The sequence below is a fragment of the Schistocerca nitens genome, chromosome 2, assembly GCF_023898315.1.
Source record: "Schistocerca nitens isolate TAMUIC-IGC-003100 chromosome 2, iqSchNite1.1, whole genome shotgun sequence".
Classification (NCBI taxonomy): domain Eukaryota; kingdom Metazoa; phylum Arthropoda; class Insecta; order Orthoptera; family Acrididae; genus Schistocerca; species Schistocerca nitens.
This window is the reverse complement of record NC_064615.1, coordinates 1,004,293,390-1,004,318,073: the sequence shown is the minus strand read 5'-3', so window position 1 is coordinate 1,004,318,073 and position 24,684 is coordinate 1,004,293,390. Positions and strand designations below refer to the sequence as shown.

Genomic DNA, 24,684 nt, shown 5'->3' with positions numbered 1-24,684 from the left:
GAACTTGCCCCCCTTCTTGCAGCGGTGTACCGTAGGTCTCTAGAAGAGCGTAGCGTTCCAAAGGATTGGAAAAGGGCACAGGTCATCTCCGTTTTCAAGAAGGGACGTCCAACAGATGTGCAGAACTATAGACCTATATCTCTAACGTCGATCAGTTGTAGAATTTTGGAACACGTATTATGTCCGAGTGTAATGACTTTTCTGGAGACTAGAAATCTACTCTGTAGGAATCAGCATGCGTTTCGAAAAAGACGATCGTGTGAAACCCAGCTCGCGCTATTCGTCCACGAGACTCAGAGGGCCATAGACACGGGTTCCCAGGTAGATGCTGTGTTTCTTGACTTCCGCAAGGCGTTTGATATAGTTCCCCAAAGTCGTTTAATGAACAAAGTAAGAGCATATGGACTATCAGACCAATTGTGTGATTGGATTGAAGAGTTCCTAGATAACAGAACGCAGCATGTCATTCTCAATGTAAAGAAGTCCTCCGAAGTAAGAGTGATTTTAGGTGTGCCGCAGGGGAGTGTCGTAGGACCGTTGCTATTCACAATATATATAAATGACCTTGTGGATAACATCGGAAGTTCACTGAGGCTTTTTGCGGATGATGCTGTAGTATATCGAGAGGTTGTTACAATAGAAAATTGTACTGAAATACAGGAGGATCTGCAACGAATTGACGCATGGTGCAGGGAATGGCAATTGAATCTCAGTGTAGACAAGTGTAATGTGCTGCGAATACATAGAAAGAAAGAGCCTTTATCATTTAGCTACAATATAGCAGGTCAGCAACTGGAAGCAGTTAATTCCATAAATTTTCTGAGAGTATGCATTAGGAGTGATTTAAAATGGAATGACCATATAAAATTAATCGTCGGTAAAGCAGATGCCAGAATGAGATTCATTGGAGAATCCTAAGGAAATGCACTCCAAAAAACAAAGGAAGTAGGTTACAGTACACTTGTTCGACCACTGCTTGAATACTGCTCACCGGTGTGGGATCCGTACCAGATAGAAGATATAGAGAAGATCCAACGGAGAGCAGCGCACTTCGTTGCAGGATCATTTAGTAATTGCGAAAGCGTTTCGGTGATGATAGATAAACTCTAGTGGAAGACTCGGCAAGAGAGACGCTCAGTAGCTCGGTGCGGGCTTTTGTTGAAGTTTCGAGTACATACCTTCACCGAGGAGTCAAGCAGTATATTGCTCGCTCCTGCGTATATCTCGCGAAGAGACCATGAGGATAAAATCAGAGAGATTAGAGCCCACACAGAGGCATACCGACAATCTTTCTTTCCACGAACAATACGAGACTGTAATATAAGGGAGAACCGAAAGAGGTACTCAAAGTACCCTCCGCCACACACCGTCAGGTGGCTTGCGGAGTATGGATGTAGATGTAGATTAGCCTCTGTTGGAAGTGTTTTCATTAAAATATGGAAATTTGCTTTATTTGCAGCTGTACTAATCATTCTAATATAGTCAACGTGTAAACGTTCACATTTTGTTCATAGGTGGACTCTTTCAGCAGAATTTTCCTTTACATACGTGAATTTAGGTTGCACTGTTTACTTTTACTGTAATGTTTTTATTTCTGTCATTTGGCATTAGATTTCCTTTGAGTACAACCCTAATAGGTCTCTGGGTGAACGCTGCTAGAAAGGAAGACTGGAAACCGACCAAAGATGGCAAAATATTTTCTCAGCGTGTTTGGGGAGAGAACACAGACTGAACAAATTTAGTCAGTCTTTATTAACGAAAATGCTGGACTACGAACCAACTTTTTCACATTATATACTTCAGTTTTTGTTTATCCGAAACGTAAAAGAAAAACAGTTACATCGACGAGATGAAATTCGTCGTGTTACTGTGCTAAATATGCGTTTATGAACGAAAAAAGTCTGGGAATGCCTCCATGATAATGTATTATTCACTAAAGCACAGTAACATTTTCTATTTAAGACAACTATAAGGTGCACATGACAAGAATTAGAAACAGAAAGCAATCGTAAGCAGTAGTCTGTTAATTGTTTTCACGCATCTAACATGGCGGCGCCGGCTCCAAAGCAACGTACAGCTCAAGTCTGTAGTGCCATCTCCTCTTACTATACTTCCGTGTTAATTCACTCTTTGGCATTAGACTCATTGGTAATCTTAGGTTACATACGCCTTTGATGATGACGTTCACGTGTTAACTGTCAGTAGGATTTACGCAACCTGTCTGTGTGATTGATTCATCTGAGGCACTGCTTTGTAAGTACTGACTGTGATTTTGACGTATGTAAATAATTTTTTTTCAATCTTTTCGTCTGTGTATACTTCATACGTTTTTATGTTTTTGTTTAGTCTTTCAGTGATGATGGTTGTAAAAGCCGAAAACTTTTTAAAAAAGTTGAATGTGTGCCGCTGATAGCTATAAAAGTGCTTTTCTTCAGAAATCACTTTTGCGTCCTCATGTTTGTCCGGCAAGTAGACTATTCAGTGTGTAAGCAGGAGTTGTAAATCCGGGTTTATAAAACCAGTGGTTTTCGGGGGAGGTTCTTCAGTTACGGGTTTGATATTTTATCCGGGCCCGGCGCCTTGGTATTGTTTAGAATCCTGAGAATGGCTCTAACTACAGATAGTGTGGTGAGTCTTTGTGCAACAGGATGACTCTCTTGTATAAATGATATTTGTTCCGCACATGTCGCAGCAACGCCTCTGCTTCGCTCAGAGTGTCCGCAGAGAGGTCACTTAGTCCGCAGAGGGCATTTCTGTGGCTCCTCGTCAGGTAGTTTCCTTACTAGCCCCCATTTTTCTTTAGTTTGCAGCAAGAAACTGGCCATTTTGTACTTCGATTGTACAATATATCTTTCTCGTTGTAGCCAACGCATTTGTCTGTGGTGTAGTGGGTTTTGGGTTTCCTGCCATATTTTGGAGTAACGATTTTTTTTTTTTTTTGAGCTTCACTTTTTCAATCAGGGACAGTAACAGAGCTTGGTAGGTTGAATACTGGATTGCTATCGTCTAAACCAACTCGGCTGTCTTCTAAATAATTTTGGTTAAGTAGCCAATCGCTGTATCAATCTGCCACATCACGGCGGTTGCCTCATAGGACAGGTGCTGTTATTCGTATAACGTTGTTATTGGCTTCGTTCGTTTAATTCTTGGTCCAGTTCCATGCAACCATAGTGGATCAATGTGTTACACAGAGGACTGGGTAGTGACCCGACGAGAAATCATTCAACATTTTGAATTCTCAGTCTCGTCTTACGTTTTTGGCAAGCACTATGTGCTGTACATCCGGAGGGTGATCAGTCACCATTGAGATATGTATCGGCTTTTCAGGACCAAAGACTGCGAAATCCAGCTGCCTTTCTAGTGCAGTGCACTGTACACTTTTCGGATTGACACTTCGCGACTTCCTAGATCAGTGCTTGCCATTAATGTCAAAAAAATGGTTCAAATAGCTCTGAGCACTATGGGACTTAACATCTGAGGTCATCAGTCCCCTAGAACTTAGAACTACTTAAACCTAACTAACCTAAGGACATCACACACATACATGCCCGAGGCAGGATTCGAACCTGCGACCGTAGCGGTCTCGCGGTTCCAGACTGAAGCGCCTAGAACCGCTCGGCCACACCGGCCGGCGCCATTAATCTCGCCACCAATAATAGCTTTGTCATAGTTGGTAACGATTTGTCGAAAATCTTAGTCTTCCATGCCTGTTCGTTCTGTCTCCGATCACATTTGTTAGTCGGAATTCTTCTGTTGTTCTAAGATACTTTTCTGTGACAAGCAGTGACTCTATCTTATGTTCGGAGATAAGGTGCTGAAGTTTTTTCTGTTTTTAATCCCATTGCACATCAACAAAAGTAAAACAAGGATAGTGGGATGTAGTCGAATTAAATCAGGCAATGCTCAGGAAATTTGATTACTAAACGAAACCCTTAACGTAGTAGGTGAGTTTTGGCATTTTGGCAGCAAAATAAGTGATAATGGTCGAAGTGGAGAGGATATGAAATGTAGACTGGCAATGGCAAGAAAAGCATTTCTGAAGAAGATAAATTTGTTAACATCGAATGTAGATATCAGTGTTACAAAGTATTTTCCGAAGGTCTTTGTGTTGCCACGTATGGAAGTGAAACATGGACGAATAACAGTTTAGACAAAAACAGAGTAGAATCTTTCGAAATGTGGTGCTACAGAAGAATGTTGAAGATGAGATGGGTCGATCACGTAACTTAGGAGGAGGTACTGATGTAATTGGAGAGACAGGAAATTTGTGGCACAACTTGACCAAAAGGAGGGAACGGATTCTGAGACATCAAGCGATCATCAATTTAATACTGGAGGAAGTGTGGGGGTAAAAATCGTAAGGGAAACCAAGAGATGAATACAGTAAGCAGATTCAGAAGGCTGCATTGTTGGTCTCACGCTGCTAATATAGATGAGTTCGACTTCCGACGCCTTCAACGCCCTGTGATACCCTTTTGTTCTCCACAGTCTGCACTGGTAACTCGTGAAACGCACGTTCTCGCAACGGTAATCTACAGTTCACAAAATTCGCGCAAACGTGACGTGGGAGACACCATATTGGATTCCGTAATCTCGCATCTCAACTTGCGTTTCGCGGCAGCGGCACATTGAACATTTGTGAAAACACTTCGTTCTTGCTACGATTTGTTACAACTAAAAACGTCGTGTTGACGTATCGACAGTTAAAGTCTCCATGAGCTGTAAGTTCTAGTACAAAGCTGCTAATGTTATTGGTTCACAGCAGTGTAGTGGTTTTAAGTATGCAGTTCTGAAGTGATATGCAACCATATAGCTTGTTCGCATCCTGCCACTACGAATATTTTTTTCACATTCGCGTTTCTAAAAGATGTTGGAACTTCTTTATTAATTTAATAAAAGTATGTTTTGTATTATTCCATATTGCCTATAAATAAGAGTGCTCTCTCTCTCTCTCTCTCTCTCTCTCTCAGGACTGAGTAGTCATAGTCACGTAGTTACAAACCAAGCACGAAACACGTAAATGCAAATAAATATTCAAAATATGTTGATCATCAGGCAAAAAAACTACCACTCAGAATAAAAAGCGTAGAAAAGACACACATTTACAAAAGAATTAAAAGGTAACTTAGTCTCCGCTATCTATAAAGTATAAAACGCAATTCACGAGCTAGTTCTTTTAGGACAATTCTTTTCTAAACATACCTCTTCAATTAAGTTATGTCTTTAACCACCAGAATTACATTTCCATCATTTTGTTACAACAAATTTTACCAATAGCAACGTGTTTGCGAGAGACCCTCAATGTGTTGGTGTTTTGAAACAGCATTTATTCATTGGACATAAGATAAATGAGCTGCTCCATTTAGTCGTCCACTAGAATGGCTACCCATTCTTTCTTCTTACAAACCAACTCACGAAATTAGTTTTCAGAGTGTCTAAAAAAGAACTTATTTTGTTGAGACACCTTAATGAAAACTGTCGTATATATGCAATCACTATGTGATCAAAAGTATCCCGACACCAGGGTGAAAATTACTTAAAAGTTCGTGGCGCCCTCCATCAGTAATGCTGGAATTAAATATGGTGTTGGCCCACCCTTAGCCTTGATGACATCTTCCACTTTCGCAGGCATAGGTTCAATCAGGTGCTGGAAGGTTTCTTGGGGAATTCACGGACTGCTGCACCGAGGAGAGGTTTCGATGTCGGTCGATGAGGCCTTGTACGAATTCGGCATTCCAAAACATCCAAAATGGGCTCTATAGGATTCAGGTCAGGACTCTGTGCAGGCCAGTCCATTAAAGGGATGTTACTGTCGTGTAACCACTCAGACACAGGCCATGCGTTATGAACAGGTGCTCGATGGTGCTGAAAGATGCAATCGCCATCCCCGAATTGCTCTTCAACAGCGGGAAGCAAGAAAGTGCTTAAAACATCAATGTAGGCCTGTGCTGTGATAGTGCCACGCAAAACAACAAGGGGTGCAAGCCCCCTCCATGAAAAACACGACCACACCATAACACCACCGCCTCCGAATTTTACTGTTGGCACTACACACGCTGGCAGATGATATTCACTGGGTATTCGCCATACCCACACCCTGCTATCGATTCGCCTCATTGTATGCCGTGATTCGTCACTCCACACAACGTTTTTCCACTGTTCAATCGTCCAATGTTTACGCTCCTTACACCCTGATGCAGTTTGGAATTCCTGTGTGATGGTCTGGATAGATGTCTTCCTATTACGCATGACGACCCTCTTCAACTGTCGGCGGTCTCTGTCAGTCAACAGACGAGGTCGGCCTGTACGCTTTTGTCCTGTACGTGTCCCTTCACGTTTCCACTTCACTGTCACATCGGAAACAGTGGACCTAGGGATGTTTAGGAGTGTGGAAATCTGGCGTACAGACGTATGACACAAGTGACACTCAATCATCTGACCACGTTCGAAGTCCGTGAGTTCCGCGGAGCGCCCCATTCTGCTCTCTCACGTTGTCTAATGACTACTGAGGCCGCTGATATGGAATACCTGGCACTAGGTGGCAGCACAATGCACCTAAGATGATAAACTATGTTTTTGGGGGGTGTCCGGATACTTTTGATCACACAGTGTGTATGCGTTACTGGATTCAGTGCTGGCTGGCTTCAGCTTTTTTATTTTATGTAATTCTTTTTACATGTAAATCAGTAAGTCGTTTCACATTCGGGGTTGATGAAGGCGTTTTAGGGAAAATGGTTATTTACTTATTCAGTAACTTTCAGAGTTAATTGTTGACAATGCTTCAACCTCTCCCCTGTTCACAACCCAGTCCACAAGAATGCAGAACTTTACACGTTTAAAAACACTGTAGCTTCGAGGTTACCGTATCCTGCATTAAAGACAAAGCGTAACTTTGAGTTCTCTCTACTTGAGGTGAGCGTTATTGTTTTGATGTCGCTCTTCGCTTCACGTGTTGTGAACCGAACGATTACGAAAGTCGATAGCCAGGTCATTTCGTCTTCCATAGAGCGTACGACTTCAAAACGACGTCAGGTTTGCGTGAAGTCTTATGAACTGAAGGTTACGCTCTCGCAACATTTCCAGTTCAGGTGGATGTGATGGCCGAGGGATCGGCAGAGAGGCCCAAGTTCCGTTCAAATTGAAACATCCATCCGTGTTTATTAGAGTTTCCGACATCCTCATTTCGATAGACTTCTTAGTTACACTGTCACAGAAACATGGCGTTTGCGTCACGTTACTGATTTCGTAGTATTTCATTTCGTGGTTATGAGCGAGGTCGTCCTCGGCGGTCTACAGAGACAACTGATTTATTTGGTTGTTTCAGTCGGGTGTGCCGCTGATGTTTTGCATCTCTCTTCTACTGTTTTTATTTCTTTATTAATCCATCTGGAAACAATTTACACAGCATTTTTTAGTCAGGGCATACATAATGTCAATTACATTTCTACATATAACATGACATCTACTCATCTAATTCAGTAAAAATGTAATTTATCACCCTTACATAAATATCAGACAACAAACGAAGATTTCCTTAACGTAAACTATACGAGATAAAAACATGAATAACAATACTTTGATGTCCACATGAAATTTACACATTCATCTTCATATTTTTACAATTTTACACTCTCGTAATTTCACTTCTACGGTGTACACCATATACTCACTATCTGTACTATCTTACTCTGTGGTACCCTCACTTTACAGTACCATGTCTTTCCAAGGCACCCTGAATAATAAAAAGAACAGCAGGAGCAGGATTATTCTTATATAACGAGAAGATACACATATTAATATATATATATATATATATATATATATATATATATATATATATATATATAGTCATGTTTCCTAGTTTATATCCTTCTTGGTTTGAAGGAGACCCGCTCTACTATTTAACTTCTAGGTGTTCTTTTAGCCTACAAATAGTCTGCCCCATATAAGATATGCCACATTCGCATGGAATGCCGTACATACTAGGCTTTTGGAGACCTCGAGTGTCTTTAACAATACACATAAAAGTTTTCATGTATGTTGACTGGAGCGAAGTACGCTGGGTATAGTGTTTCTGTAGGAGTCTACCGCTTTTACCAGATGTTGGGTCAGCATAAGGTTCTTTGCCTGTCTCAGTCAACTCTTTTCTCAGTCGTTTTTGATTTTGACTGCGAAGATCGCTCGATTTGCCGATCTCAGTACCCATTCCTTTGGAACGCTATTGATAGGTGTTGTGATTCTCCGGTTATGATCCCCTTGTCTGAAAGTGTTTGATCTCAGTGGAACTGTCTTTAGCACCGAATTTCTTTGTGACGGATGCCTCGAGGCGTGGGGTTAGAGCTCATCGCGATCTCAGGGATTTCCCTAGTCTTCTCTTAACCAACAACTCTAGGAAAGGTAGTTGATCATTTTTTGAAATGCCATTGCGAATTTAAATTAGGATAGATAGAATATAATTGTTCCAGCAACTGTTCAAGTTTTTCGTTCCATGTGAGCACATCACAAACTTTTTAGTAGATACATATATGTTAGACATGACTGTCGTGGTATATAAACTACCCTGCATAACTTGGAAACACCAAGGGATTATGGACAATGGGAAGAAAATACATTATAAAACTGCATTTAATTGTTTTCTAAATGTTTTGAAGCTCAAACAATTCATAGGTAAATGCAACAATTAAATTTTAGATTCCCCAAAATGCCACGCTTACACTGCCTTACATACACTCGATATGCGTTGGGTCAATTTTGCCAACGTTTCAGTTAGAATTAGTCTCCATTCTTGCTGCAGGACTTCCCACAAGTGTACCTCACTCATGAGTCCCCGTTTTCTGATCCTCTTGTCCAGCTTACCCAATAGTACGGGCGAGAGAGGCCGTTCCTTGTTTTTCAGATTTTTCTGAACCTCTAGAGGTTTCACATAGTTATGACACAAGCGGAATGTATTTTTCGGGTCGTTGTCTTGCTGCAAGAGTACCTATTTGCCAGCCAGACGCAAACCACATATCTTGACATGTCGCTGGATAACGGCATGATAATCCTTTTGATTCATTTTTTCATGTACTTTCACCAAATGTACAACTTTTTTCCATCCGAAAGATCCACATACCATCACAGAACACCCTCCATGCTTCACAGTTGTAATTACACACTGAGGATTCAAGCGTTCATTAGGTAAACGGCGTGCGAATTGACTGCGTGTACTTCCAAATATTTCGAATTTGGATTCATCGGTGAATAAGGCTCTGTCCCAATCCCCTGCTGTCCAATGTTGGTGTGTTGTAGCCTATTTAAATCTTTTCTTCCTCTTAATAGGCTGCAACAACGGGACCGATGACCTCAGCAGTTTGATCCCTTAGGAATTCACGCGCCGCAACAATGGCGTCCTCGCTGCTACATAAACCTGGAGATTGTTTTCGGCCAGGAGGCGCCTCACTGGTGTATCCTTAGTTGCGTTTTGTTCTGCAGTCAATTCACGGACAATTTCGAATCTTTACCGTTTCTAGTCACTATCAAATACTTTTCCTGGTGTTCTGCTATTTTCCTGGCTGCTGCTGAGCGAGGACGAATATCGTAGGAGCCTGTACCTCGATGTCGCTTTATGGCCTTGACAACTCTACTGATGGAAATCTTCCGTTTCTTTGATATTTGTCGAACTGTGTTGCCTTACTGGTGCGTAATTATTATCTTTACTCATGAAACATTATGAATCTGGCATTTTGGGGCAATTTTCTATTACTTGCGCTGCATGTGTACTACCTTCGCCGGCCGCTGTAGCCGAGCTGTTCTAGGCGCCTCCGTCCGGAACCGCGCTGCTGCTACGGTTGCAGGTTCGAATCCTGCCTCGGGCATGGATGTGTGTGATGTACTTAGGTTAGCTAGGTTTAAGTAGTTCTAAGCCTAGGGCACTGATTACAAACGGAACTACAACCGAACAGAATTCTAAACAACGTACCTCTACACAGTCGTGCCGCTACTGGCGCCACCCAGCGTTTTTAGTAGAACTGCTTGGACAGGTAAATCAGTTTATATAAAGCTGAGCAATACCAATATGTATGTATATGTACAATATTTATCTGTACAATACTGTAAGTATCTTTGTTAATCGTTCTTTGAGCATGTTATTCTTTATTACAGTCAATAACTCACACATACCACTCCCATGTTGCTCTTCTGTAATAGGCAGCATGTGTTTCCAAACATATGGAGGGTAATATATTTAAACTGATAAAAATATTGAGAGGGCTGGTGTCGTTGTGTGGCAGGAGGACGACTTCCACTACCTGGTGACGAACATCTGGCACGCGCGGTCCATCCTCAGTGAGAACAAGATCGTGCGCGACCTGCGGATGTCTCGCTGGGACGTGGGCAAAGACTGGGCGCCCTGGAACTGTGTCCTGCTCACAGACGCGGAAGCCCGCGCCCACGTGCGCGTCACAAGCCACAAGGTTTGTCCTCACCCTGCATTCGCATCTGTACAAGCTACGGCACGGCGGTTTACCACAAACATTAAGAAGTTCATTTCATGCGAGATATAGAGAAGACTCTAAGAAGAGCTCCGCTTGTCGTCACTGATTTGTTTAATCGGCGCGAGAGCTTTACAGAAATGCTCAACAAATTCCAGTGTGAGACTCTACAAGAAATGCATTGTGCATAGAGGAGAGCTCTGCTGTCAATATTGTCAGTCCACCTTTCAGTTCAGTTTATCACTGTTTGAAATCTGCTGGGTACATTTTTAATGAAATGTTTGAAGGTCGTGGAAGAATGGCAGCCCATTCTTCGCAAAGAGCGGAAACCAGAGGTGGCAGTGATTTTGGAGCTAGGATTTCGAGCGAATCGACGTTGTGACTTCTTTCTGTTCCATACATGTCACACGATAAGAAATATTAGAGTCATCCTTTAGTATAAGTCCAAATCACTCTAGTTTTACTGTCGTGATAATTACATGATATGCATATTGCGGAGGGGGAGGAGTAATTTACTCTTTGACTGTTACTGGAACGTGGACTCTTCAGAATTTTGAAAATAGAGCTCTCTGTGATGCACAAAGCCTTTGTTATAGCGGCTCGTGCTGGAATGTGTTGAGCATTTTTGTGACGCCCTCGCACTTATTGAATGAGCCATTAACGAAAAGTGGAGCTGTTCTTAGATCGTCAATACATCCTTTAATTAATTTCTTTAGATTCCAGATCGACGAACTGTACTTAAGCATTGGTCAAACAAAGATTCTGTAAGCCGCCTTGGTAATGTGTGAATTACAGTTTTGTAGCATCTTTATGATAGATCTAAATACGTAAGCTACTTTCCTCACAGCTGATTTTTCTGCAATCCTATCATCATAACTCAGACTAGTACTTGGTGTTTGCCAAATAGTAATTGCCGATCGTTAGCCGAACGACATTACATTTTTCGTCTATTTACGTGCCTTGCATTACGTTTAATTATGTTGAGGTTCAGGAGTAAATATTTCCACCAGGCGCTGATCTTTTGGTAGACTCTTCGCATTTCGTAACAATTTTCTAACGATATCAACCCGTATATACAGTTACATCTTATGCGAACAGTCTCATAGGTGTAAAGCCGTTATTTGTTAGGTCAGTCCAAAAAGTTTCGAGACTGGATTAATAAAAAAATAAAGAAAATTTAAGATTTTACCACTTTAAACATAGCTGTGTGCAGCAACCGTGAAAATATTTTTTATAGTAAAGAATTCTGATGAATACTCCCTTTGTTTAGGAGTCGAAACCATGGTCAATTCGACTATAAAATCCATTGAAACCAGTGGGCTGTCTTTACTATAAAAAAATTGAGATGTTAGTTTTAATGCTTCGTGTCTTTTACATAGTCTCCCCTTCACAAGTACAACGTAAAGAACGTTCATATAACCATGTGGAACTGTCAGAAAAGGCCTTCTTTAAAATGTTGTATATTATGTTATCCATCGCAGGTTCATATTGATAACATAAAGTATCGTCACCGGTGATGATTTTTTCTAGAAAAAAATTGTCCACTTTTTACATTTCAGTCAGATTGCGACAAGGATCTACACGTCGTTGTTTTTTGTTCATTAGTCAAGGTGTATGGGGCAAACTTCACTCACATACTTCTGTTTTTCAAAACATTATGGAGAAATCTCGAATGCTTGACTTAGGCATCTTCAGTTCATTGCGATTCGTGACACAACCACGTTGACTCAATGCGTCTGCCTGTTCGCAACTGACAGGTCAAATGAAAATCTGTAGTTTATGGTTGTTAGTTCAAGCTGCCACCGTAATTACTGCGCTGATGTCGTTTATTTGCTGTGCATAAAACCATTCTCGGAACATTTTCGGCAAACGGTTTTCTCGTATATGTGCTGAACAAAAGCAAGTGTACCACATTATCTTGAGTTACACAAAATGTTACTTTCACTTCTCCCAACTTGTCTCCATCAACAACGATTTTCTAGAAGCCTTCAGTTCAGTAACATAGTTTTGCGAATATTGTGTAAGTATGGTACGAAACTGGATGAAGGCTTTCTGGAAGTCAAGAAACAGAGCATCAATCTAAGAAACGCTATATGATGTATTCTGGGTCGCTAGAATGAACAGAGAAAGATGCAATTATTATATAAACTAACAAAGAACTGATATAAAACTTTATTTACTTTATTTTCCTGCAACTGCTATTTCGTCATCAAGGTCCGCCAAATGATGAAGAAATAGTCGCAACCAGATGCAGAAAAACAATGCTTAAAAACAGCTTTTAGATGGTGTATATGGGGTGTAACAGGTATGAGTGCAGATATTTCTGTTGGTGACTGAGGATAATGTGGTGAAGAACATTGCATCAATATTTATGTCGTTTGTAGACTAATAATTATAGCTATTACAAGTCTTATGTTTTTAGGTTGATTAATATCTCCAAGTATGTGTGGCAAGAGGAAGACATTGTGTTTTTCTCCTGGGCAGCAAGTCAAGTGTTGAAGTGTGGATGCGTAGCCGCTAAATGGTTAGTCTATACTGACAGGTGTAGTCCACTTAGTAGTGCAGTTACGAGAATGCAGAAAACATCAGGTCGTAATGTTTGTGACTTGTTTATGGGAAGACTGTTCGATGCAGAGAAGAAACAACCAGCACACTAATGTGTGTACGTGTTAAAGTACCACATATAAAAATTACTGCACATATAACCGAACAATATCCAGTATAACAATATTCTTATCAAAGCAGTGGACGACAACCTAAAGAAGATAACTTTAGGTGTCACATGACAGGTGGTTGATGAATCCCACTGATACTATGAGAAGAGTAAACAGAAGGCATATAATAAAACAGCGCGAGGTGAAATGTAAATATACATGGTTTTTCATGAAGAACGGCAATGAAAAACATTCTAAGTGTCATTTTTTCAAAAAACTCTTCTTCCCTGCTATTGCATTCTCGGCATCTTGTTGCATGTTCCTAGAGTTAATGCAGATGCCAAATCATGGAGAAAGTGTTTCAGATATGCCCTATTAGATGGCGCCTGGTCTTTGTGCCAAGTGCCTCCCTCGGGAACTACAGAATTCAGAAGACGCGAGAAACGGTTTTTTTGACTGCAGTTCTACCAGTTAAAACATTATTGCCGTGTTTCCATACTTACATTATTACAAGTAAAACGTAGTGCCTGAGTATTGATGGCACCTAGAACAAGAACTTTCTTATTGACACTTAGACTTAGACAGTTTCTTGACATGGCACTTAGAACGTACCAGAAGTAGTTAGTTTCTGATTTGTCTCATTATTGTTTTGGATGGTGAGATGAGTAGCATAATTCTGTAGTATCAGAATACCTTCCCAGTCTGTTGGATTCAAGTCAGTTAAGTATAAACAGAGATGCACTGTTTTTTCACTCTCCTGACAAATGTGAGATTTCGGCACTTAGAACGTTTTCCGTTTCCAGTCTTCATATCTTTGAAGGTTGTAGATTGAACCATAAAAAATATATATATATATATATATATATATATATATATATATATATATATATATATATATACTGTTTTTAATGGTTTCAGAGACACAGCTGTTTGAAATTGTCAAAAGTAAACAGTGCAGACTGTAATAAATTGATAGACATTAAACATGTTAACATTTTCGGGACGTATAACTGGCGTATATACCGATCGCTCTCGCCTGCCTACGTGGTATTTTAGGATAACATTCGAGGTATCATTTTAAGGAACATAGCATTTTCAACACGTCCTCTGAGTTATGAGTTGCATTTGCCATCGTATGCTATGTGACGTAGCTAACTCGCAACTCATCTGTTTAATTTTCAGTCAGTCAGTATGTTTTAGCATTTGTTTACATGTTAAGGTTCTGAATGCATTATGTGCTACGAATAGTTTCCACTTTCAGACATGATTATATGAGACGTTGAGGCGAGCAGCAGTGGAAGAGATACTCGTTTTATTTCCTAACATTATGCCTCTCCAACTCTGTACCTCTGGTGCTGTCTATCGATGCCCTCGAAAAATAGGGAGTCTTGGTGCTCAGCATGATGGCAGCAGGAAATGTGATGACAGATCATCGGATTTTAAGAATTTCTTGTCAGTGAGGTCAAGTAATGCATCCTCAATTAATACACCTTGGTATTGACACTGGTCATGTAACCGTTTGGACAAAAGCTTATATTATCTTCTTGTCTGAAGTGCTTGTCTTCCACGTTTCACTTCTGTGCAAAACTACACTCCAGACAACGCCTTAATAAAAAATTCCTAATATTTAAATTTTATGTTCCTCTTTTTCAGAAATGCTTTTCTTGATATTGTTAGTCTGTATTTTATTTCCTTAATTCAGTCAGTATCACCTGTTCTTTCCATTACCGTTGTTTTGATTTTACTGATGTTCATCTTATAATCTCTTTTCAAGATATCATCAACCCGTTCAACTGCTCCTCCGAGTCCTTTGCCGTCTTATAACGGATTTACAGTGTCATCTGCAAGCCTCAAAGTTTTTATTTCTTCTACCTGAACGTGAATTTCCTTTCCAAATTTCACCTTCGTTTTCTTTACTGCTTGCTCAACGTTCAGATTGAAAACATCAGTGAGAGGCTATAACCATATCTCTCTCCCTACTCAAATACTCCTCTCTTTCATGTCCTTCGATGTTTATAACTGCTTCTGGTTTCTATACAATTATAGATGACTTTTCGCTCTCTCTATTTTACCACTGCTAATTTCACAATTTCAAAGAGAACGCTCTTGTCAACACTGTCAAAAGCTGACTCTAAATCTGCAGATGCTATCTGCTAGGTTTGCCTATCTTCAATCTTTCTTTTAAGGTAAGTAGTAGGTCCAATACAGCCTCATGTGTTCCTACTTTTCTCCGAAACACAAACTGATCTATCCCAAGTTCGTATTCCACTAAATTTTCTATTCTTCTGTAAATAACTCGTGTCAGTATTTTGCAACTATGACTTATTAAACTAATTGTTCGATAATATTCACATATATTATCACCTGCCTTCTATGGCAATTACGCTCTTTTTGAAATCCCTGCTTTTTTCGCCTGTCCGATATATGCCGCACACATGATGGAATAATTGTGTCGTGGGTGGCTCTCCCAAGAATCTTAACAGTTCTGACTGAATGTCGTCTGATTCTGGGAAAGTGTGTCTGTATTTGAACACTCCGTAAAGCCTTGATCCCGCACCTAGCGAATTTCATGTCATTTCTTCGAACCGATAAGTATACATCTGGCCAGTTGACACTTCAGAAACGATGTGAACGTTCAGGAGGACGTTGAGAAATGCCTTCCATATCTAGACCCTGCTGTCTTTTATATCAGCCTCAACATGTTGGTAACAAATACTTACGCAACAATGGCGATTAAGTGGGAAAGTAATATGTACCTGTGTCTTATTAATTTCGTATATCTGTTCGATTTATTGAGTAAAAACCTGTTCATGCAAAGGATTTGTTACCTTACTTTTTGAACCACCATCTTAACATCACAAGCGAAAATTTCTATCCTGCCTCTTATTTTGCTACATCGAAAATTACGACTTAGTAAAATTATTTTAGTTTGTAAACCTCACAAGTATTTTCCCTGATTTTGTTTGCAACAGATTTTCTCATGCTTTCAAAACAAATAAGGAGAAAAGATTAGATTATCTGTCAACTGAAACTAAAATCATTATAACAGAATTTTACTTATATTCTGTTGATAGCCCTTTTCTACCCATACCATCCGGGAGGGGGGCGGGGAGGGGGAACAGTATATTTAGTAAGTTGATCCTGCTCGCAAAAAAAAAAAAAAAACAATTCCAGGGATCGGTTTAGATTTACAACTTCTTTAAGTAAAGTGTAACAAGCTTGCACGTTTTTTTCAATACTTTCAAGAGTTTATTGTACTTTCAGTACACTTCTTCACAGAATACATCCACTCGACACGATGTCAAACAAACAGCTTACTACATGCTAAACATAATACACTGTACCGCCAAAGAAACTGGTATATGCACGCGTATTCAAATACAGAAATGTAAGCAGGCAGAATATGGCGCTGCGGTCGGCAATGCTTATATAAAAAAAACAAGTGTCTGCCGCAATTGTTAGATCGGATATTGCTGCTACAGTGGCAGGTTATCGAGATTTAAGTGAGTTTGAACGTGGTGTTATAGTCGGCGCACGAGCGATGGGACAAAGCATCTCCGAGATAGCGACGAAGAGAGGATTTTCCCGTACGACCATTTCACGAGTGTACTGTGATTGTCAGGAATGCGGTAAAACATCAAATCTCCGACGTCGCTGCGGCTGAAAAAAGATCCCGCAAGAACGGAACCAACGGCGACTGAAGAGAATCGTTCAACGTGGCAGCAGTGCAACCCTTTCACAAATGCTGCAGATTTCAGTGCTGGGCAAACAGCAAGTGTCAGCGTGCGAACCATTCGACGAAACATCATCGATATGGGCTTTCGGAGCCGAAGGCCCACTCGTGTACTCTTGATGACAGCACGACATAAAGCTTTACGCCTCGCCTGGGCCTGTCAACACCGACATTGGACTGCTGATGACTGGAAACCTGTAGCCTGGTTGGACGAGTTCTCGTTTCAAATCGTATCGAGCGGATGGACGTGTACGGGTATGGAGACAACCTCGTGAATCCATGGACCCTGCATGTCAGTAGGGGACAGTTCAACGTGGTGGAGGCTCTGTAAAGGTGTGGGGCAGGGGCATGTGCAGTTGGAATGATATGGGACTGCTGATACGTCTAGACACGACTCTGACAGGTGACACGTACCTAAGCATCCTGTCTGATCACCGGCATCCTTTCATGTCCATTGTGCATTCCGACGGACTTGGGTAATTCCAGCAGGACAACGCGACGCCCCAGACGTCCAGAATTGGTACGGAGAGGCTCCAGGAATACGCTTCTGAGTTTACACACTTCCGCTGGCCACCAGACTCCTCAGACGTGAACGTTATTGAGCATATCTGGGATGCCTTGCAGCGTGCTGTTCAGAAGAGATCTCCACCCCTCGTACTCTTTATGGACAGCCCTGCGGGATTCATAGCGTCATTTACCTCTAGCACAACTTCAGACTTTAGTCGAGTCCATGCTACATCGTGTTGCGGCGGGGGCCCTACACGATATTATGCAGGTGCACCAGTTTCTTTGGCTCTTCAGTGTACAACTCCCACCAAAACTTTACACCAACAGTACTTTCACAGATGATACTTTTATCACAAATAAATTAATTTCATTTCCTTTAGTTATTTTTGTGATGTAATGTTTCAATAGTGAATAATAATAATAATAATATTTCGAAATGTACAGATGTTGTTGACGTGATCTAATATTGTAATTTATAATATTAGAAGCCATGATCGCTTGCTGTGAAATAACTTATTTGATGGCCAGTTTCGACAGTAACTAGCTGTCGTCCCCAGATTCTCAGATCTCCCAGAAAGATAATTACACATCAGGCTCGTCGACATACTGAGAACACCCTCATAATAATACAGCTTCACGTTGGTTGGTCAAATATATAAAACTTGCTACATAAAATGTCCATAACACCAATAAGGAGTACAGGAGCAAAACCAGGTATTTAGTACCTGGCTTTCCTCTTAAAGGTGCTTTGTCTTCCTGAGTTGTCGACAACGCTTCATCTTTACTAATGTACCTGTACTCGTTATTGGTGCTACAGATATTTTATTTAGCATGTTTTGTATATTTCACAAACCAGTGTTAAACTATATTATTACAATTTGAGCATATTTTCAGTATGGCGACGACACTGATGTGTAATTATCTCTCCTGGAGATCTGAGAATCTGAGGATGGCAACTAGCTGTTGTCGAAACTGGACATGAAGTAAAGTATTTCACACGAAGCGATTTAGCTTCTAATTCTGTAAATTATTCATAAGTGTATTTTGACAAATAGATTTTCCAAAACAGTAAATTATATAAAGACATGACAAAATCTACAGAATACTTTTGAACTAACACCACTCGCGTACAGGTGCAATCTACAAACACATATGATGCATACGTATATGTGGTGGAAATAACATATTATGTTATATGTGGCGCAAAAATTATAAAAACTTGTGTAAAGAATATGGCATATGAAATACACTACTGGCCATTAAAATTGCTACACCACGAAGGTGACGTGCTACAGACGCGAAATTTAACCGACAGAAAGAAGATGCTGTGATATGCAAATGATTAGCTTTTCAGAGCATTCACACAAGGCTGGCGCCGGTGGCGACAACTACAACGTGCTGACATGAGGAAAGTTTCCAACCGATTGCTCATACACAAACTGCAGTTGACCGGCGTTGCCTGGTGAAACGTTGTTGTGATGCCTCGTGCAAGGAGGAGAAATGATTACCATCACGTTTTAGATTTTTCTAAATGTCGTATTGTAGCCTATCGCGATTGCGGTTTATCGATCGCGACATTGTTGCTCGCGTTGGTCGAGATCCAATGACTGTTAGCAGAATATGGAATCGGTGGGTTCAGGAGGGTAAAACGGAACACCGTGCTGCATCCCAACGGCCTCGCATCACTAGCAGTCGAGATGACAGGCATCTTATCCGCAAGGCTGAAACGGCTCGTGCATCCACGTCTCGATCCCTGAGTCAACAGATGGGGACGTTTCACAACAACCATTTTTACGAACAGTTCGACGACGTTTGCAGCAGCATGGACTATCAGCTCGGAGACCAAGGCTGCGGTTACCCTTGACGCTGCATCACAGACAGGAGCGCCTGCGATGGTGTACTCAACGACGAACCTGGGTGCACGAATGGGAAAACGTCTTTTTTTTCGGATGAATCCAGGTACTGTTTACAGCATCATGATGGTCGCATCCGTGTTTGGCGACATCGCGGTGAACGCACATTGGAAGCTTGTATTCGCCATCGCCATACTGGCGCATCACCCGACGTGATGGTATGGGGTGCCATTGGTTACACGTCTCGGTCACCTCTTGTTCGCACTGACGGCACTTTGAACAGTGGACGTTACATTTCAGATGCGTTACGACCCGTAGCTCTACCCTTCATTCGATCCCTGCGAAACCCTACATTTCAGCAGGTTAGACTGCTGCCCTGGCCAGCACATTCTCCAGATCACTCACCAATTGAAAACGTCTGGTCAATGGTGGCCGAGCAACTGGCTCGTCACAATACGCCAGTCACTACTCTTGATGAACTGTGGTATCGTTTTGAAGCTGCATGGGCAGCTGTACCTGTACATGCCATCCAAGCTCTGTTTGACTCAATGCCCAGGCGTATCAAGGCCGTTATTACGGCCAGAGGTGGTTGTTCTGGGTACTGATTTCTCAGGATCTATGCACCCAAACTGCGTGAAAATGTAATCACATGTCAGTTCTAGTATAATATATTTGTCCAATGAATACCCGTTTATGATCTGCATTTCATCTAGGTGTAGCAATTTTTATTGGACAGTTGTTGTTATTGTTCTGGTCTTCAGTCCTGAGACTGGTTTGATGCAGCTCTCCATGCTACTTTACCCTGTGCAAGCTTCTTCATCTCCCAGTACTTACTGCAACCTACATCCTTCTGAATGTGCTTAGTGTATTCATCTCTTGGTCTCCCTCTACGATTTTTACCCTCCACGCTGCCCTCCAATGCTAAATTTGTGATCCCTTGATGCCTCAAAACATGTCCTACCAACCGGTCCCTTCTTTTTGTCAAGTTGTGCCACAAACTCCTCTTCTCCCCAATTCTATTCAATACCTCCACATTAGTTATGTGATCTACCCATCTAATCTTCAGCATTCTTCTGTAGCACCACATTTCGAAAGCTTCTATTCTCTTCTTGTCCAAACTATTTATCGTCCATGTTTCACTTCCATACATGGCTACACTCCATACAAATACGTTCAGAAACGACTTCCTGACCCTTAAATCTATACTCGATGTTAACAAATTTCTCTTCTTCAGAAACGCTTTCCTTCCCATTGCCAGTCTACATTTTATATCCTCTCTAATTCGACCATCATCAGTTATTTTACTCCCTAAATAGCAAAACTCCTTTACTACTGTAAGTGTCTCATTTCCTAATCTAATTCCCTCAGCATCACCCGAATTAATTCGACTACATTCCATTATCCTCGTTTTGCTTTTGTTGATGTTCATGTTATATCCTCCTTTCAAGATACTGTCCATCCCATTCAACTGCTCTTCCAGGTCCTTTGCTGTCTCTGACAGAATTACAGTGTCATCGGCGAACCTCAAAGTTTTTATTTCTTCTCCATGAATTTTAATACCTACTCCGAATTTTTCTTTTGTTTCCTTTACTGCTTGCTCAATATACAGATTGAATAACATCGGGGAGAGGCTACAACCCTGTCTCACTCCCTTCCCAACCACTGCTTTCCTTTCGTGCCCCCCCCCCCCCCCCACCCACCACTCTTACAACTGCCATGTGGTTTCTGTACAAATTGTAAATAGCCTTTCGCTCCCTGTATTTTACCCCTGCCACCTTCATAATTTGAAAGAGAGTATTCTAGTTAACATTGTCAAAAGCTTTCTCTAAGTCTATAAATGCTAGAAACGTAGGTATGCCTTTCCTTAATCTTTCTTCTAAGATAAGTCGTAAGGTTAGTATTGCGTCACGTGTTCCAACATTTCTACGGAATCCAAACTGATCTTCCCCGAGGTCCGCTTCTACCAGTTTTTCCATTCGTCTGTAAAGAATTCGCGATAGTATTTTGCAGCTGTGACTTATTAAACACCTGTCAACACCTGCTTATTTTGGGATTGAAATTATTATATTCTTCTTGAAGTCTGAGGGAATTTCGCCTGTCTCATACATCTTGCTCACCAGATGGTAGAGTTTTATTAGGGCTGGCTCTCCCAAGGCTGTCAGTAGTTCTAATGGAATGTTGTCTACTCCCGGGGCCTTATTTCGACTCAGGTCTTTCAGTGCTCTGTCAAACTCTTCACGCAGTATCTTATCTCCCATTTCGTCTTCATCTACATCCTCTTCCATTTCCATAATATTGTCCTCAAGTACATCGCCCTTGTATAAACCCTCTATATACTCCTTCCACCTTTCTGCCTTCCCTTCTTTGCTTAGAACTGGGTTTCCATCTGAGCTCTTGATATTCATACAAGTGGTTCTCTTCTCTCCAATGGGCTCTTTAATTTTCCTGTAGGCAGTATCTATCTTACCCCTCGTGAGACGAGCCTCTACATCCTTACATTTGTCTTCTAGCCATCCCTGCTTAGCCATTTTGCACTTCCTGTCGATCTCATTTTTGAGACGTTTGTATTCCTTTTTGCCTGCTTCATTTACTGCATTTTTATTTTTTCTCCTTTCATCAATTAAATTCAATATTTCTTCTGTTACCCAAGGATTTCTATAAGCCGTCGTCTTTTTACCTACTTGATCGTCTGCTGCCTTCACTACTTCAACCCTCAGAGCTACGCATTCTTCTTCTACTGTATTTCTTTCCCCCATTCCTGTCAATTGTTCCCTTATGCTCTCCCTGAAACTCTGTTCAACCTCTGGTTTAGTGGACAGTAGTGTATATTAACGTACTATGTTCTATATTAAGCTAGTGCATCGAGTTATTTATTAACCTGATCTGATTAGGGCTATCAGGCTCTCTTCTACAGGGTTTCACACATAGAGTATCTTTTTTACATCATATTTACCTAGTATATAGCGGAATTCAATTGAGAAATAGTATTAAAAAGATTTGAATGCCTGTAGAGACAATGTGAGTAAATACTCTGACGAAATAAAAATCAAAATACCAAAAAGGAGTTGTGCCACACAAACGAAAGTTGTTTCTACGTCTGGACGATGATTTATACTCTGATTTCGCGCCATTCTCATTAGAGTGGCTCTAGTAGCGTTACAGTGAATATGCAAATCAGGTTTTCTTGAAACACACGCTGTAACGGTCGTGAGTGTTACATTTGAGTTTCAAATGGTTCAAATGTCTCTGAGAACTAGGGGACTTAACATCTGAGGTCATCAGTCCCCTAGAACTCAAAACTACTTAAACCTAACTAACCTAAGGACATCACACACAACCATGCCTGAGGCTGGATTCGAAACTGCGACCGTAGCGGTCGCGCGGTTGCAGACTGAAGCGCCTAGAACCGCTCGGCCACTCCCGCCGGCTATATTTGAGTTTGGACGTGGTGAGTTGATGTTAACAAAGACGCCATTATCAACATGTCTAGTCGAGTAATAGGGCTAGAAGAAGCTGGAGGTTCCTTCTGCGACACTGCAGAAAGACTTGACAGGAATGTAGCCACTGTACATGATTGCTGGAAGCGATGGTCACGCAAATGTACGGTTGCAAGAAGAACGGCCCCGGACGGCCACATGTTACTGCCGAGAAGTGTACGGCATATGGCTCTGGCGCATCGTACACCATCTGTAGAATCAATCTGAGCAGCAGTTGGCATTACAGTGACGCAACAAACTGTTACAAATCGGTCACTTCAAGGACAGCTCCGAGCCAGACGCCCTGTAACGTGCATTCCTCTGAACCCAAACCGCCACCATTAGCAACTTCAGTGGTGTCAAGCGGAGAGCTCAGTGGAGGGCAGGGTGGAGTGTTTGTTCATGGCTGATGACTGCTATTCTCAGCTTTTGTGGCGATGCTTGGACTGCTTGAGCAACGTCAGTTCTAGATCTATCATTCCATGCAACTACACCTGACACGGCAACCTTAACACTCTCTTATTAGATTGGTGTAGAGATTCAACATTGCAAGTCTTGTGACTAATCTCAAGGTACACCTATGCCGTGCCCTATTCTTCCTCGGCATCGAACTTCTTTCTTCCGTGCATATTTCTGTAAGGGAAGTGGCTATAAAACAAAACACTGCTCTTCTACTTAAATAAAGTGTAAATTGGTTAAAATTAAGTCCGTATATTGTCTGAACTTTCATAAACGGATACACATTACGTGGGAAGTTACTACTCGCAGAACCAACTAATATTACGTCTCTAAGACCTCTCATTAACATGTCTCTGAATAGTATATAACAGCAATCGCTTATATACATCATATTCATCTTCCCGTGGTACTGGAGGTCTTCCATGGCACCAGAGCTCCTTCGTTCCTCATTCTTCCAAGGAGATTGCAAATGCTCTCCAGCAGGTAGCTTCCGCAGCTGTCGAGTAATACTTTCCCACAATATGTGGCCCGATGTTTACAAACGAATTGCTATTACGCACATCTTTACTCAGAGCTCTATGATTGACATACGTGATACATACCGCTCCATGAATGGCATAGATCACTACATATCACTCCACTAAGAGAAAAGATGTGATCATACACATTATAGGCAATCAGTACAAACATACATATCCTCTAATTAGGATTTTCATTAGCTTTGTTGTTTTATATTTAATACCTCCTCTACTTTGGCTGGCAAAGTGAAGTAGAGTGAACCATAATTACATTACTTTCTTTCAGAGCTCTTTCAGCTCTTTAACCATTAATTCCTTTAATCTGTATTCTTGCCTTTGGAGGAAGCAAATGTTATACATAATTTTGAAATCAAACATCATATAACGTAGAGACTCAAATACTCGTGGTTAACTACAGAGTTAGCTAATTTTTACTTTCGCAGTTTATTATCCAGTTTGGAGGAAATGTTTCCTTAAGCAGCGTCCTTATTTCTTCTCTTCGCGAATATTACCCTAAGCATATCTCTTCTTCTTGAAGGCTATCTTTAATGGGATTCAGTACTCTTTTCCTCTTATTTCGCAGGCCGGTCATTGCGATGTATCTCTCCTTTCCTCTAAAGTGGTTGGGGTCCTCCCTTCCATGGGTCCACTCGAACCTGCCATAAACTCCCTTCTTTGGGGATTACTTACCGATAACTGCAAAATTTGAAGTAGCTCACCCTCCATTTCTACTACTTTATTGAGTACTGCAGTACTTCTCCCCTTTCGTTTCACCTTATCTTAAGCTGCATCCTCCATGAAACTCCAGCTGTCTCCCACTTCTCCACTACGAGTTCTCCTGCCTGTTTTTCTCTCATCAAAACTCCTTTTCCTTCTTAACGTTGGCTTGTCATTTCTATATCAAGCTTATTAGTAGGACCCCTGTCCTATTCCCCCCTCCCCTTGAAACAATGACAAGTCTAGCAAAAGAAGACCCCTAAAGCATCTTTGTTCGTGCATAGTCTTTCAGTGTGTG

At 41.2% G+C, this 24,684-nt stretch overlaps 1 protein-coding gene across 1 annotated transcript in view; it reads left to right on the top strand.

The window, feature by feature from the left end:
* Window positions 1-24,684, top strand: part of LOC126235496 (IQ and ubiquitin-like domain-containing protein) — a 68,157-nt gene that overhangs the window by 31,444 nt on the left and 12,029 nt on the right. The window contains exon 3 of the mRNA XM_049944215.1: window positions 10,269-10,451. Within this exon, the coding sequence (XP_049800172.1) occupies window positions 10,269-10,451 (183 nt within the window). The remainder of the gene's footprint in view (window positions 1-10,268; window positions 10,452-24,684) is intronic.